Source organism: Chiloscyllium plagiosum, unplaced genomic scaffold (genome assembly GCF_037043375.1).
Source record: "Chiloscyllium plagiosum isolate Xiang-an unplaced genomic scaffold, Cpla_swu_hap1 HiC_scaffold_13, whole genome shotgun sequence".
NCBI lineage: Eukaryota > Metazoa > Chordata > Chondrichthyes > Orectolobiformes > Hemiscylliidae > Chiloscyllium > Chiloscyllium plagiosum.
The window spans coordinates 77,189,480-77,206,908 of record NW_028270151.1 but is presented as its reverse complement, the minus strand read 5'-3'; the positions used below and the strand labels follow the sequence as shown (position 1 = coordinate 77,206,908).

Genomic DNA, 17,429 nt, shown 5'->3' with positions numbered 1-17,429 from the left:
TTGAGAAATAAGAAAGGAATGATCAACTTATTGGGATTGTATTGTAGACCCCCTTAATAGTAATCGGGAAGTTGAGAAACTTTGTAAGGAGATTTCTGTTATCTGTAAGAATAATGGAGTGATTGTGGTAGGGAATTTTAACTTTACAAATATAGACTGGGACTACCATAGTATTAAGGGTTTAGATGGAGAGAAATTTAAGTGTGTACAAGAAACTTTTCTGATTCAGTATGTGGCTATACCTATCAGAGAAGGTGCAAAACTTGACCTACTCTTGGGAAATAATGCAGGGCAGGTGACTGAGGTGTCAGTGGGGCAGCACTTTGGGGCCAGCGACCCATAACTATTAGTTTTAAAATAGTGATGGAAAATGATAGACTGGATCTAAAAGTTGAAGTTCTAAATTTAAGAAAGGCCAATTTTGATGGTATTAGGCAAGAGCTTTCAAAAGCTGATTGGGGGTAGATGTTCACAGGTAAAAGGGACAACTGTAAAATGGCAAGAATTCCGAAATGAGATAACAAGAGTCCAGAGATAGTATATTCCTGTTAGGGTGAAAGGAAAAGCTGATAGGTATAGGGAATGCTGGATGACTAGGGAAATTGAGGGTTTGGTTAAGAAAAAGATGGAAGCATATGTAAGGTATAGACAGGGTAGATCGAGTGAATCCTTAGAGTATAAAGGCAGTAGGAGTATACTTAAGAGGGAAGTCAGGAGGGCAAAAAGAGGACATGAGATAACTTTGGCAAATAGGGTTAAGGTGAATCCAAAGGGATTTTATAAATACACTAAGGACAAAAGGGTAACTAGTAAGAGAATAGGTCCTCTCAAAAATCAGCAAGGCAGCCGATATATGGAGCTGCAGGAGATGGGGGAGATACTCAACAAGTATTTTGCATCAGTGTTGACTGTGGAGAAAGACATGGAAGATATAGAATGTGGGGAAATAGATGGTGACATCTTGAAAAATGTCCATATTACAGAGGAGGAGCTGCTGGAGGTCTTGAAAAGCATAAAAATTAGTAAGTCCCCAGGACCTGATCAGGTGTACCCTAAAACTCTGAGAAGGTATGGAAGTGATTACTGGGCTCCTTACTGAGATATTTGTATCATTGATAGTCACAGATGAAGTGCCAGAAGACTGGAAGTTGGCTAACATGATGCCACTGTTTAAGAAATATGGTAAGGAAAATCCAAGGAACTAAAGACTGGTGAGCCTGACATTGGTGGTGGGCAAGTAATTGGAGGAAATCCTGAGGGACGTGATTTACATGTACTTGGAAAGGCAAGGACTGATTATGGATAGTCAGCATGGCTTTGTGCATGGGCAATCATGTCTCACAAACTTGATTGAGTTTTTTGAAAAAGTAACAAAGAGGATTGATGAGGGCAGAGCGGTGGACGTGATCAAAATGGACTTCAGTAAGGCGTTCGACAAGGATCCCCATGGAAGACTGGTTAGCAAGGTTAGATCTCATGGAATACAGGGAGAACGAACTATTTGGATGCAGACCTGGCTCAAAGGTAAAAGACAGAAGGTGGTGATGGAGGGTTGCTTTTCAGACTGGAGGCCAGTGACCAGTGGTGTGCCACAAGGATTGGTGCTGGGTCCACTACTACTCATATATATATAAAGATTTGGATGTGAAGCTAAGAGGTATAGTTAGTAAGTTTACAGATGACATCAAAAATGGAGTTGAGGTAGACAGCAAAGAAGATCTCACTTTCTCCTAGTTGATTTTAACCTTAACATGAAGCCTCTTCCAAGGTTGCCTACCTTGAAGAAGTTCTCCTTGTCTCACTACAAGGATCTCCGGAAGTCTTTCTCACTGCACCCCCCAGGTCATCTCCTCTGCCCTGAGGTTCTTCAGCCATGTCCTGAAGCAGACTTGCTATCTCAGCCACATCTCCTTCCTCAGTGACTGCCATATGGGATCGACTGATCCCGTATGGACTCCGGACTACATTCAGACCGTCACAATTTGGGCCTGAACAGGACGACCAGTATCTACCAAAATCCAAAACCTGCAGAAATGGTTCTCCTTCCGGATCCTGCACTGCAGACTCTCCGCCGTGTGCCACCACCTACTCTCCTTGTAATTAGCCCTGCCACAGCTCAGGGCCACAGTCTCCCAGACCTGCAAAGGACCTCTGCTGTTTTACATCCTCAGAAGAATTCATACACTCAACAAACGCTTTTTCTCCACCATATTGGACATAAAAGAACGTAAGTTAAACAAACTTTCACATACTTAGTTCAATATTCAGCATTTCTCACCCATTCCAGAAGCTTCTCTTGGCCTCTGGAACTGCTCAGATGCCAATAGCCATGCGGCTGCTCCAGCCACCATCGTCACGGTGAATGGTGATGTCACTTTCCTACTCACTGCCCCACAGTCTGCAGTCCTCTCTTTCTCCCAGTGAAGAAGGTTACGTCAGAGTACAATTTGATCTTGAACAAATGGGCCAGTCGGCTAAGGAGTGGCAGAAGAGTTTAATTTAGATAAATGTGAGATGCTGCATTTTAGAAAAGCAAATCAGAGCAGGACTGAAACACTTAATGGTAAGGTCCTGGGGAGTGTTGCTGAACAAAGGGACATTGGAGTGCAGGTTTATAGTTTCTTGAAAGTGGAGTTGCAGGTAGATAGGATAGTGAAGAAGGCGTTTGGTATGCTTTCCTTCATTGCACAGAGCATTGAGTATAGGAGTTGGGGATTCATGTTGCAGCTGTCCAGGACATTGGTTAGACCATTTTTGGAATATTGCGTGCAGTTCTGGTCGCCTTCCTATCGGAAGGATGTTGTGAAACTTGAAAGGTTCAGAAAAGATTTACAAGGATGTTGCCAGGGTAGAGGATCTGAGCTAAAGGGAGAGGCTGAATAGGCTGGGGCTGTTTTCCCTGGAGTGTCGGAGGCTGAGGGGTGACCTTATAGAGGTTTATAAAATCATGAGGGGCGTGGATAGGATAAATAGTCAAGCATTTTCCTTGGAGTGGGGGAATCCAGAATTAGAGGGCATAGGTTTATGGTGAGAGGGGAAAGGTTTAAAAGGGACAGCTTTTTCATGCAGAGGGTGATGCGTGTGGAATGAGCTACCAGAGGAAGTGGTGGAGGCTGAGACAATTACAATATTTAAAAGGCTTCTGGATGTTTATATGAATAAGAAGGGTTAAGAGGGTTCTTGACCACATGCTGGCAAGTGGGACTAGATAAGGTTAGGATATCTGGTCGGCATGGACTAATTGGACAAAAGGGTTTGTTTCTGTGCCGTACATCTGTGACTTGATAAAACCCTATTTTAGAAAGAAATGCTGTTGATTTGGGGAGCAAGATTGTAATTTAAAAAGGAACCACAAATGACTTTGTTTGACTGTGAAACAGTACATCTATGTACTTCACTGTTCAACATCATCTTATGGCTTTTAATTAGAAAATCCAAGGGGTCAATTTGAATTCTCTATTAAGACTAATTAATCTAAGAATAGGACAGGGGACATTTGTATCAATTACTGCGTAGTTGTGGGTGGAGAGCGCATTTGGTTGTTTGAAATCTCCACTCCAGCTATATATAAGACATTTCTCCCCATTTTTTCACATTCATCGTGTACCATTGGCCACCAGGTGGATAGGTAGTCAGTTTTCTGAAGTGGCTGCCAATAAGATAGGGTGGCACGGTGGCTCAGTGGTTAGCACTGCTGCCTCACAGCACCAGGGACTCGGGTTCAATTCCCACCTCGGGTGACTGTCTGTGTGGAGTTTGCACATTCTCCCCGTGTCTGCGTGGGTTTCCTCCGGGTGCTCCAATTTCCTCCTACAATCCAAAGATGTGCAGGCCAGGTGAATTGGACATGCTAAATTGCCCGTAGTGTTAGGTGCATTAGTCAGGAGTAAATATAGGGTAGTGGAATTTGTCTGGGTGGTTTACTCTTCGGAGGGTTGGTGTGGACTTGTTGGGCTGAAAGGCCTGTTTCCATACTGTAGGGAATTAATCTAATCTAAGTATAAAAATTAAATGAATGAGGATTGAGCGACTTTCTCATGTGTTTTGCGTCTGTAGGTAACCCTCTTTAACCCTGAATTGTAGAGTCATCTTTTCAAGCCACATCAGCTAGAATGCTACTTCAGTACTCTATAGTAAGAAGGAGTTTCTGCATTTTCAATGTGCTAACTTAAAACGAACTTAAAAAGTTGGTACAAACTACTTGATGCTTCAAGCTTTTTGGAACATTCATCTTGGCTGATCTTCTACCTCAACTCTGTCTTCCTGTACTATCCCCTTATCCTTTATCTTCCAAGAATCTGTAAACTTCTGTGTTGAATGTATTCAACAACTGGTCATCCACAACTCTTTGAGGAGAGAATTGCAATGATTTCACAACCTTGGGATGAAAGCGTTTCTCATCTTAATCCTCATTGGCCAACCCTTTATTCTGTGACATAGACTCCATTTCAGGTTTTTCAGGTTGTTACAAAGCATTCCGTGGAGCAATTGGAGCTGTTTTCTTAGCCAACATTGCTCCTTCAGCCAATACCACCATGAACAAGTTAACTAGTCATCTGCTAATTTATGATGCACGTTGCTGTGCACTTATTGCATTGTGCTTCTAAAGTATTAACTTGGCCATAATGTCGTATGTACTGTACAGATACATGTTTATTCTCTCTTCCTCTCCATGCTAGTTAAGTGACGCACAAATGTCAACTCCCAGTTAGCTGAAAAATAAATTGTGTGGAGATGCTTGGAACTCTGTCCTTTCTAAAGGGTAGCTGCAGTTTGTAATCAAATACATCAAGTAGGAAGCTCTATGTGTAGGAGGTCAAGCAATTAGAATAGAATCACTAATTTTGAATAAGCAGAATATTTTATGGTGAAGAAAACATCAATTCAGAGATCAGAAAATAGAAGCATACATTTTTTCCTTGGACAGTTATCATTTATCCAGAATTTGTAATAATGATACCTGAAAAATAATACATTCTTGTATGTTACTCCTGACTGGTCCTTCTGCAGAAGATGGCTGAGTGCATTGTTTAGTTAAGTAACAAAGCTTGAATTCCTACACATTTAGAAAAGAGGAAAAGGGAGCTGCTATTTTGTGTTGTTTTCCCATGATAAGCAATCACCTGTCAGTGCCTTTATCTAAATGTGTCTCTAAGTGTCTGTAAGTTGTTGAAGGAATGAAATAACACTGGTTTTGTTTTTCCTTAGTTCTGGTGGGCAGACTCCTCGCAGAGACCTGGAGAAGGTGTTAACAGGAGAGGAAAAGTAAGTGATAGGCAGATTGAGTGAAGGAGAAAACTGGAGAAATTATAATCACTGACAATTTAAATAATTGGATATAAAACCAGGACTTTCTGAGACTGTATATTCATCACTCCTTTGCAAATGTTCCTTTTTAAATAATGGGAAAGGAGAATGCGGTGGAAGTTAGTTTATTTTGCAGTCTTCAGACACAGAAATGATTGCGGCTTAATCTGCATATATTGGGTCTGATCTTCAAGCATACAGTGCATTTTTTTCTTTGCATTTCAGAGCACTAAGGCCTGGTGACCCAGGATTCTGTGCACGAGCCAGAGTGCCATTACCATCAAACCGTGATTATGTTGTTAGACCAAAGTGGAATGTAGAGATTGAAGCAAGCAGGGTGAGTGATAAATGGTTTGAAGTTTGGTGAACTGTCTTCCAGAAAATGTCAATTCTGAAAGGAATAAACTTTCAAAGAATACAGTGAATCACAGTTACTCTACTGCCTAAATAGTAAAAATATCAAAGGATTGTGGGAATAATGTGAGAAAATGACATCATCCATAAGTTCATCCATGATTGAATTTAATGGTGGTGATGGGTCAACCTAATTCTGCTTCTATTTCCTATGACTAGCGTGGATTCATCTAAGTTTGATTTTCCCCCATCTCACCCATATTGAGTGAGGGGATGTTAAGCTCTGTTCGGTGTTTCATCATGTTCAAACTAGAGAACGGAGCTTGAGGAAACCGATTTTACTACTGGATAGTCTAGAGTTGGGTTGTCTGGGCCTTAAGAGGAAGCGGGAAATGGGCTAACATTTTTATTTGACTCTTCTCAACTGGGGTTGAGCAAGGAAAAGGAGCACAGATGTTTCATAAATCCCTATAAAAGCAGGCTATTTGGCCCATTGTGTCCACACTGAGCCTCTGAAGAGCATCCCACCCTGCCACACCACTTTCCCCCTCTACACAGAAAGTGGTAGATGTTTAGAACTCTCTTTTACAAAAGGTAATGGATGCAGGTTGAGTTGTTCATTCTAAATCTAAGATTTGTTTTTTGAAATGCAAAGGCATTAAGGGCTATATGCCAAAGATTTAATCCACAGATCAGCCATGGTCTCATTGAATGATGGAATAGATTGAAGTGGCTGAATGGCTTGCTCCAATTCTTATGTTCCTAATAACCTCTGTTCTCCTAAGCATAACCATGTCCTAGACATACCCATCAGACCCTGTTGCAAATGTGTTTCAAAGTAAGAGTGACGATTTATCCATATTTGAATGTTACCACCCTTTCTTTCCTATTAGCCATCAAGGAAAGAGTTAAGCCGCTTGGAAAAACACAAGAGGTTGTTTGAAGAAAGGAGGAGGCTAAACAAGATGCAAAGGGCTGTCAAATTCAGCATTGAGGGGAATAGAATGCCACTGTAGACGGTCATCATGGAAGTTTTGACTGTATGGTATCTGTTAGGGATGTGTGGCTTGGTATCTCTTCTTTGGCACATGCTGCTCTTGCATGATGTCACTAACATTTGGCCCTGAATGGCAGCACATTTGCTTCTCGCTTCATGATCTGTTCTGACTTTTTTTTGTCCCTTTTGCTGCTACAGCTTAAGTGGGTAGACTTCTTGATAAAGAAATCTATGTTAAAGCATTTATGTCTGTGCATAACTAACGGAGTTGGTGTGGCTTTTTAAGTGTGTACTATGCAAGGTATGTTCATACTCTCTCCTTTGGTCATTTGGTGACATTAATGACGTAGTGGACCTTTTCTTTTAATATTTTCGATCTCTGCTTTAGACACAAGCAATATTTTATCCCTTTCATCCTTGGAACATCAATACCTGCATGTTCCCCTCCAAGCCACGTTCCATCCTGTCTTGGAAGTAAATCGTTCATTCCTACAGTGTCACTGGGTCAAAAACCTTGAACTTTTTCCCTAAAGGCATTGTGGGCATACTTGCATCAGTGGACTGCAGCAATTCAAAAAAACAGCTCCCTTTTGCCTTCTCGAGAAATGTTGAGCCAGCCAGCAATACTAACATCCCACAAATGAATTTTTCGAAAATCTGCAGAGTGTAATAAGGTTGCAAGAAGGCTCCTGCTGTGCCTGAATACAAATGGGGCTGCTTCTTGTGATCTCCCCATTGTAGAATATAGAGCAGTACAGCACAGAAGGAGGCCCTTCGGCCCACCATGTCTGCGCTAGTCGTGATTCCATTCCAAAATAATCCCACCTGCCTACACACGGTCATATCCTAATTTGACCAATAGTCAATTTGAATTAGATGCTGAATATGAGGAAAATCCGTTCCACTTTTAATTTTGTTATGTAGGAATTGGGTAAACATAAACAGGTGCATCACCAAGTCAAGAATTGAAATCACTTGGACTTGCTGACCAGTAAGATGATACACGTCCTGCCAAAAGATTGAGCATTTAGTTGTCAAGCTGAATAAAATTATTGGGTGTAAACTGTTCTCTGAGGACCAGTTTTGAACACACAAAGCCTTGACATCTTCCAATACTATCCTGTATGCACACAGTAACCTGTATGTATCATTGGTGGAGGACCTGAATATTCAAGCTGGTTGATGAGGTGTCAAACAAGGTGCTTTTCCTTGGATTATATTGAGCTTTCTTGAATGTTGTTGGTGCGAAAGTAATCCAAGAAAGTGAAAAGTATTCACACTCTTGACTTGAGAATTATAGATAGTGGACTATGAAGGGTCAGAAGTTGAGATACTCACTGCAGAGGACCAAGTTCTGACCTTCTGTATCCAACATATTTATGTGGTTAGTTCAATTCAGTTTCTGATACAAGTTAACCCTCAGGTATTGATGGTACGGGATTCAGTGATGGAATGCCATTAAATGTCAAGTGGGAGTGGGCAGCTGCTAAGATTCCCTCTTGTGAGATGTGAAAATTGACTGGCACTTAGGTGACATGAATCTTGCTGCATATCGACATGGATTACTTCAATATCTGAGAAGTTGTGAATGGTTCTGAACATTTTCCAAACATCTCCACCCATTATTGAAGCAGTTGTAAATGTTTAGGCTTGGTTCAGTACCCTGCGGAGTAAAGGGCTCTTGTAGCATGGTGATAATGTACCTATCGCTGAGCCAAGAAATCCTGATTAAATACCCATTCTGAGAAGTAACAGTTTCTTGTGGTGCAGTGATAGTGTATCTACTTCTGGACCAAGAGTCCCAAGTTCAAGTTCTACTTGCTCCAGAGGTGTGTAATAACATCTGAATAGGTTGATTAGAAAATATTTACATGGAGGAGTGATATCCAGAGACTAACCTGATTGGCTTCCCAACAAGCTCAGCAACCTCCGTTTCTATTAGTTATGCATCCAGCAGTGGTCTTTTTTCCCCCAACTCCTATTAAGTTCAATTTTATTCAACCCAAACTTTGTCAAACCCTGCATCGCAGTCTTCTGTTGAGTTCAGCTTTATTACTTTTTATTATTTCTTCACAACTTTCTTCTCCATTTGACTCACGACATTTTTTCTTAAGGACGATCACTTAGGCTGGCATTGGGTTCTGCAAGCATCAATCATCCTGTTACTTTCAGAATACTGGAAAGCTATTGAACTTGGTGAGGTGGGAGATCACAACCAAATGAGTCTTCTCCTGATAGGGTGCTAGTATGCAGTTTATTGCAGGAATCACTACCTAACTACCAGGAGCTTTGACTGAGGTCCCATCTCTTTGCCTGTCAAGGAGCACTAAAGACAATTGTATTGCTGCCCAAGCTGAGATTTGTCAACTCGGTGCAGCTCACAGTTTGATCTGAGATATTTCCTGTTCTCTTCAGCTACACAGTTGATGATGCATTTAGTCCTTGATACAGCAGTGGAACAACTTGAGCTCTAACTGTCAGTTTAAAACATCTGAGTCATCAAGATACATTTTAAAAATTTGGTGTACTGTGCTTTAGAGCAACATAGGCTTCAGCATCATCTGAACAAAATTTGTTTTCAAACGTTAAAAGAAACAGGTTGTTTTAATTGCCGTTTATAGAATAGAATCATAGAATCCCTACAGTGTGGAAACAGGCCCTTCGGCCCAACAAGTCCACACCGTCCCTCCTAAGAGTATCCACCCAAACCCATTCTCCTACTCTATGATCATATATTTATCCCTGACTAATTCACTTAACCTAAACATTCCTGGGCGGCACGGTGGCACAGTGGTTAGCACTGCTGCCTCACAGCGCCAGAGACCCGGGTTCAATTCCCGCCTCAGGCGACTGACTGTGTGGAGTTTGCACATTCTCCCCGTGTCTGCGTGGGTTTCCTCCGGGTGCTCCGGTTTCCTCCCACAGTCCAAAGATGTGCAGGTCAGGTGAATTGGCCATGTTAAATTGCCCGTAGTGTTAGGTAAGGGGTAAATGTAGGGGTATGGGTGGGTTGCGCTTCGGCGGGGCGGTGTGGACTTGTTGGGCCGAAGGGCCTGTTTCCACACTGTAAGTAATCTAATCTAATCTAATCTGTGGGCAATTTAGCATTACCAATTGACCTAAACCGCACACCTTTGGATTGTGGGAGGATACCGGAACACCCAGAGGAAACTCCACACAGACAGTCCCCAAGGCTGGAATTGAACCTGGATCTGTGTTGTTATGAGGCAGCAGTGCTAACCACTGAGCCACCATGCCATTCCAGCGACCACCTCTCTATACCTGCTATTCATAGCACTCTCTGCCTCATGAGCAATCCACAGTTCCCCTACATGATCTTTCCATTTGGATTTTGGAAGATGAAAGAGCTCAATTCTAAGATTTATGTTAGATGTTGTTTGGAAAAAGATGATTCTAATATCATCATACCTGAGAATGGCAGGATTATGGAGTAAGTTGCTTTCTTGAGCACTGGATGATCATTCACTGAATTCTTGTGAATGGTAACTAGACCATTTTTCTAAGTGTGGCAAAAATCACATCTTCGAAAGAACCAGATTGAGCTTCTGGACTGGCTATCTGAAGAGTCGTCAGTGAGACATTACCCAGATTTTATTCTCCCAAATTGTTCTGGGATTTTACTTTTTTTTTTCACCTCTTTGAGGAGATGGTAATTTTATTGGGATGAGGTGGAGAGACCATATATTGTGATAGGCAAAGGTTTACAATTGTGTATAATGGGCTGATCAGAGTTCTGTTTTGGCGAATCTGTTTTTAATGTCCCGTTTCAGTCATTTTGAATGAGTCATTATTTCTGCGTCATGTTGACATTTTGGAAAATCCTCAAACATCAACTCATTTTGTAAGCATGATGAAGTGTTGTCCGAGTGTTTTTTGGCCCAAGAACATCAGTTGCATCACTGGAGAATGAAAGTTTTAACCTGCTCAGAAATATCATGGTGCAAAAGGAGGCCATTCAGCCCACTGTGCCCACACTCGTTAAATGAATATCATTACCTAGTGCCAATCTCCTGCTTTCTCCTCATAAACCTGCACATTAGTTTTGTCCAAATAATAATGCAATGCCCTCTTTAATGCTTCAATTAAGCCTTCCACCAAACTCCCAGGCAATGCAGTCCATACCTAACTATTCGTTGAATGAAAACATTTTTTCCTCTTCAGCTTTGCTCGTTTTGCAGATCGTTTTAAACCTATTTCCTCTTGTTCTTATTCCTTTTATGAGTGGGAATAGTTTCTCCTTATATATCCTATTCGTGATTTTGAAAACATCACCCTCATTCAAAATCAATGAGACATACACACATCAACAGAATAAATCATTGAAATTAGATTATATAATAATTCTGCAAGTCAGTTAGGAATACAGGACAGAATTTGAATGGCTGTGTTTGTACATGTAAAAAAATACTCAATTATTATTCATGTACTCATCCAATGATGACAGCTGTTGTTGACTTTTGTGTTCTCGATCCTTTTGTGCCAGGGATCAGTTAAGAAGACATTGAATCGTCTTGACAAACAAATGCGTCGATTTCAAGATATCAAGAAAATGACCAAGTCGTCGAGGGCAGTAAAGATCAGCATCGAAGGCAATCGCATGCCACTGTGATCATTATTTATCAATAACTCTACTTGGAGCTGGTGAATGTAGTGCAACCATGTACATACAAGATTGTGTACTTCTATCCATCCGGCCAAGTGGAATCAATATACCTCCTCTGTTTTCTTCTGTATTCAGGCATTTTTAACAGTGGTTTGTTGGAAGTCTTGGAATGTTAAACTACAGCTAGCTGTAGCATCCGAGCCCTGGATAACATTACCTGTCCTGACTACAGTACATTTGGTGAGCCCTCTCTACACATCAAACAGATGAGTTTTACTTATCTGCATACTGCATGTATAGAGGTTGGATAGACATTTTATTTCTAAGCAAACTGGTGTCCAGTGTTGGAGGAAGATGGCCATCTGGCATGGAACCAAGTTGCTGCCCAATTAAGTGGAGTAGGTTGGGGGAGGCGCAGAAGAAAATGACTTGCATTAAATATAGACATGTGCTCTGTTTGGTTGTATTGTTTGAAATGTCTCTGGTCTCTACCAGACCAGCACACCTATCACATCGTTATGGTTGTTAAGTCTTTCAGTAAACTCTCATTAACTGGATGAGTCTGTAGGTTAATATCTTGGCTAAAGATTGAGCTGATCACTTTGGTCAGCCAAATTGTGATGAAATGCAATGTGATTGTAGGCACCTGCCACATTTTTTAAAACAAATAAACCCCTCTTTGTGAAGGTTTGTACTTGTTCTTAGTCATGCACTTCCTGCTCATTTCAGATTTTGAGTAAGCAACTTTCAAAGAAAGTCGTTGCGTAGTCCAGAGGTTCTCAATTAGTTTGTGGTCTCATAGCTGTATGTGAGCTAATATTAAGGAGTTCACCAAAAGAAAACAAAATGTGGAAAATAAATTTAATGTGATGATAAAGCAACCAGAGACAAAGTTGGGATCATCAAGGCAAGTTACTATCCAATATGAGGAAATCAAAGCTGGGGTCTCTCTGTATTTGCACAGATTGGCAAGAGAAAGGAAGAAAAAGCATGGCGTTCCGCATGTGGGACATTTGTTTGGATTCACTGTGTGGACAGAGACCCTGGAGGGAGGGATATAACAAGGTAATAAGACTAAATCTTTGCTGACTGAGCTACACTGAACATTATTTCCACAGATAGTTTGTTACTCAAAAATTCATTGTGTTTCCATAGTGATCTGATTGTAACATTCTGCATTCATGCTTTCTTTACACTTCTGATTTTTCCTTAGTTGCATAACGTGTCTGATTTCAGTGTTCCCAGCAGCACTCCTCCATCATCTTCCCCCTAAAGGGTTACTACTGCTGCACTAATTAGAATTGTATTCAATGTTACATTTATACAGTGTATGCATTTTAAAGAAATGCTTGCTTGAAATAGAAATCATTTCCAAATTGGAAGGATAGTTTTGAGAGATATTTTGGTTACTCAGTGTGATGAACAGAAAGAATCTGAGCTCACAGTGAACAGCTTTCAAAATGCAAATAAAACAAATACAGTTATCCAGATTCCAAACATCCAGAATTCTCATGCAACTAGCATCTGAGATTAAAAAAGTCCTGAAGCTTGGAATCTAGATCATGGAGATTGTATTTGCATTAGCAATTGGAAGGGAATAATGGATCAGATGCTTCATTAAAACTAGCCCAAGATTTATCTCATAAAGTTAGAATAAGATCATAAGAAATAGGATCAAGAGTAGGCCATTTGGACATTCAAGCCTACTCCGCCATTCAACAAGATTATGACTGATCGGACATCACTCATGTTCACTTTCCTGCCATTTTCCCGAATGAACAAGAATCTCAGCCTTAAATGTACTTAAAGGCTCTGCCCCTACTATTCTCTGTGGTAAGGAGTTCTTCCTCAGTCTTAAATTGGTGCACCTTTATTCAGAGATTACTTCCTCTGATCCTAGACTCTCCCATGAGGGGAAACATTTTCTCAGCATTTATCCTGTCAAAATCCTTAACAATCTTATATGTTTCAATGAGATCACCTCTCATTCATCTAAGCTCCAGTGAGTGGAGTGACAACCTGTGCTCATAAAACGATCCGTACATACCAGGGACCATTCTTGTGAACCTTCTCTGAACTGCCATAAATGAATTGATACCTTCCCTTAAGTAAGGGGATCAAAACTTCTCTCAGTACACCAGATGCGGTCTCAGTAGCATCTTGTGCAGTAAGACTTGCGACCTCTTATATTCCAACCCCCTTAAAATAAGGGCCAATATGCCATTCGACTGACTGATTACCCCTATGTGCTAGCTTTCTGTATATTGTGTACAAGTATACACAATACTTTTTATCTCTCCACCCGCGAGGATCCCTGCCTTCTTCCTGATGAAGGGCTTTTGCCTGAAACGTCAATTTTCCTACTCCTTGGATGATGCTTGACCTGATATGCTTTTCCAGTATCACATTCTCGGCTCTAATCTCCAGCATCTGCAGTCCTCACTTTTGCCAAGTACACATAATACTCAAATCCCATTGTGTTGGCGCTTTCTGCAGTTCTCCATTTAAATAATATATTAATAACAGAATCACCTATCACAGCCAAGTATACCGGTATTTATGAACGGTCCTGGCTGCTTGGTTTTAAAACGTACATTCTTCTTGTGCCAGTGACTAGTAACGTTCTCCCAAAGCCACTAGTATTTCTCATGCAACCACCAGATTCAGCTAACCAGCAGCCCATTCCCCATGTGTGCTTGATACTGGGGTGAGTACTGCAATAAATGTGTATGTTTAATTGCAATTTTATATCGGAAAACAACAGTGTTGTGTTACAAATATTCCACAAACCAACTGTATCACAGAAAAGGAACCTCACCCAAAAAGGTTGAGAATTCCAGATGTAAGCCATTTGCTTTTGGGAAGAAGAAACCAGGGATATGCCCTCAGGTGGCTGCTTCTGTACAGTACTTCCAAAAACATTCAGAGGGTGTATAGGTTGGCAAGATAATTTCTATGTGAGATGAAAGTAAACTGATAGATATTGAAGTTATAAGCAGTGCCTTACTTCATCTAATTTGCTTCTAAATAAAATTTGGGGTTTTGAAAGCAAGCAAATTGTTTGTCTCACAGGGAAATGGATAGGGCAGGCCTTTTAGTACCTACAGTGAACACATGAAAGTAGTGAAGCATTGGATGGAAAGTTCTGGGTGACATGATGTATAGTGAGATGAGTAGAAGGAACAGGATTGAACAGGCATAACAATAGAAATGCTTAGTGACGTGGTCATAGTTAAAGAATGTAATAGAAGGGTGAAGGTGGAGGCAATAGTGAGTCAGATGGGTATTACTGAACCACAATATCTTTAAGATTCTGAACTCCCTCCACATTAGCCACCACTCTCACCAGCTGAAATTGTCTCTTTTCTGCCTGTTTTTCTACTAAACTAAGATAGGTCAAGCATCACTCTGCACATGAAGTAACAAATGAGATTCACAGGGAAGAAAGGTAACTAGGATTCCATATTTTCCAATTTTTCTGTGGTTGTCACCATAGATCCTTTAATATGAATATCTGCATCAAATGTGTAGGCACTTTTTAATAGTGTTAATAAGTTCTACTTCTGATATTTAGATTTTTATATTGTTAGGTGAGTGAAAGAAACATTTCTGTCCATTTCATATTGTCAGAAGCAAGGTTTCTGTATGCTCTGAGTTGATACTGTGTTGAATATGTCATATACCATTGCAACACCAGCACTCGCTTATTTCACCCCCATCTCTGGACCACCTGCACTACCAGGTCTTGGAAAAGAAACATCTCAAGGTAAGTTATTTGTGATATTGTTCATAGGCAGTGACATTTCACCACCTTCTCAAGACATCTAAAATGGTAAGTTATATACCAGCAATACCCACATCCTGAAATCTCAAAGATACCACAAATCTGTGAAATGGAAAATAATTTATTGAATGAGTACCCTTTATTTTTCTACCCAGAACTGACTGCAGAATTAAGACTGCATGCATTTGCTTGTTAATGGGTGTGGAATACGTTCTTTCACATTTGATCTGACATTTTACCTCATATTCCTAAAAATAAAGATGTTACCAAATTGGTGTAATTGGAGCTTGGCTGTTCGTTGTCCTATGTTCTGTGCACCAAAGTCTCGATGCATCCCTTTGTTTTCTGTATGTTTGTATTAAGATTAATTGTGTCTTGTTTTCTTGATCTAAAGTTTAAAATAAAAACTAGTTTTTCAAAAACAAATCTGCTTTTCACTGAATTTATCCTGATTTTCTGCCTTTTACTTTTGAATAAATAAAACATGCCAAAAGCCAACTTTTATAAATTAGTAATCGGATTTATTAAAGGTCCTTAGAGATGTAGTTGGTCATCTTTAGGTTTTGATTGCGGTAAGAGGAAGAAGAGGGTCTACCTGTAGCTATTTGTAACTTGTTTCCTTTACTTTGGGGACTGTCTTACAAAGAGTTCCACTTCAGAGGCAGTTGAACACTGACGAGCTAGCTAATTAACTAGGATTATATTCAAATTTGAGAAACAAATGTTTTTGTTAAATAATGGACAAATCAATTTATTGTTTGTCATATTAGGAATGTTTAATAAAACTTGGCTTTGCCCAGAACATAGTATAACTGAGATGCTATTCCTTTAAAGTTGTAGTGAGTTTTGAGCTCCTTAACCAGTGATCTCTGATGATCATGATAAAAGTTATGACCCCGTTTCAGTTCATTAGGCTTTCTCATACCACTGCATTGCTCTATGAATTTAAATAGCTAATGAAGCATGTTTGAAAGGGAGAAGATTTACAGAATGAATTGAATGGGGTTCTGTGGGTGTCTGTGATGAATGGGCCTGAACATTTTACAACTTGTATCAATAATAATCAAGGATCACAGTAACTAAGTTTACAGATGAAACAAAGTAGAAAGGTATATTGTGAAGAGGTCGTAGGGATGATTGAGTGGAATAAATTCTGGCAGATAGAGTATGATGTGGGAAAATGTGAAGTTATTCTCTTGTGTAGGAAGAATAATAAAGCAGAGTATTTAAATGGGAATACGTGCAGAAGAACCTATGTGTTCTAATACAAGAATTGCAAAAAGTTAGTGTACATGCACAGAATGCTAAAAGGCTAATGTAATGCTATCCTTTAATAGGAAAGCAATTGAAAATAAAAGTAAGCATGTTCTACTTCAGTTGCATAGTGCATCGGTGAGACCACGCCTAATATTTTTGTGCAGATTTAGTCTCCTTATTTGTGGAAGCACATAAATATTTTTGAGGCAGTTCAGAGAATGTTGAGTAGATTAATAGCTCAAGTGAGTAGGCCATCTCCTGAGGAGTGATTTGACAAGCTAAGCTGGATGTTGATGAAGTTTAGAGCATGAGGGGTGACTTGTTTGATTAGATTACTTACAGTGTGGAAACAGGCCCTTCGGTCCAACAAGTCCACACCAACTCGCCGAAGCGCAACCCACCCAGACCCATTCCCCTACATTTACACCTTCACCTAACACTACGGGCAATTTAGCGTGGCCAATTCACCTAACCTGTACATGTTTGGATTGTGGGAGGAAACCGGAGCACCCGGAAGAAACCCTCGCAGACACGGGGAGAATGTGCAAACTCCACACAGGGTCGCCTGAGGCGGGAATTGAACCCGGGTCTCTGACGCTGTGAGGCAGCAGTGCTAGCCACCGTTTGAAGTGTATAAAATGGTCTTAACATGATAAATGTGGAAAGGATGTTTGCTAGTGTGAGTGAATCTGGAGCTAGGGGATACTGTTTAAGGGGGTTTGGTGTTTTAGGACAGAGATGTGGAGGAAATTTTCTCTGAGGGCACGTAACTTTGAAATTCTGCCTCAGAAGGCAATATTGTTGAGGTTCAGTTAGATTAGATAAAATTACTTAGTGTCGAAACAGACCCTTCGGCCCAAAAAATCCACACCAACCCTCTGAAGAGCAACCCACCCAGACCCATTCCCCGACATTTACCCTTTCACCTAACAATACGGGCAGTTTAGTGTTAGCACTATGGCCAATTTACACATCTGCGGACTGTGGGAGGAAACAGGAGCACCCAGAGGAAGCCCACGCAGACACGGGGAGAATGTGCAAACTCCACACAGACAGTTGCCTGAGGCAGGAATTCTACGCGGGTCTCTGGCGCTGTGAGGCAGCAG

The 17,429-nt window shown here is 40.7% G+C and overlaps 1 protein-coding gene across 5 annotated transcripts in view; it reads left to right on the top strand.

Annotated features, from left to right (window-relative positions):
- The window catches only part of iws1 (interacts with SUPT6H, CTD assembly factor 1), a 57,851-nt gene extending 45,870 nt beyond the window's left edge, over window positions 1–11,981 (top strand). For 3 of the 5 annotated variants that reach the window (XM_043701890.2, XM_043701892.2, XM_043701889.2), the window contains 3 exons: window positions 5,209–5,265; window positions 5,533–5,644; window positions 11,163–11,981. In XM_043701890.2, coding sequence (XP_043557825.1) covers window positions 5,209–5,265; window positions 5,533–5,644; window positions 11,163–11,288 — 295 coding nt within the window. In that variant the 3' untranslated portion in view covers window positions 11,289–11,981. Of the gene's footprint in view, window positions 1–5,208; window positions 5,266–5,532; window positions 5,645–6,554; window positions 6,702–11,162 lie in introns of all 5 variants that reach the window. The other 2 variants (XM_043701893.2, XM_043701891.2) reach the window with 1 other exon arrangement.
- The last annotated feature ends 5,448 nt before the right edge of the window (window positions 11,982–17,429 follow it).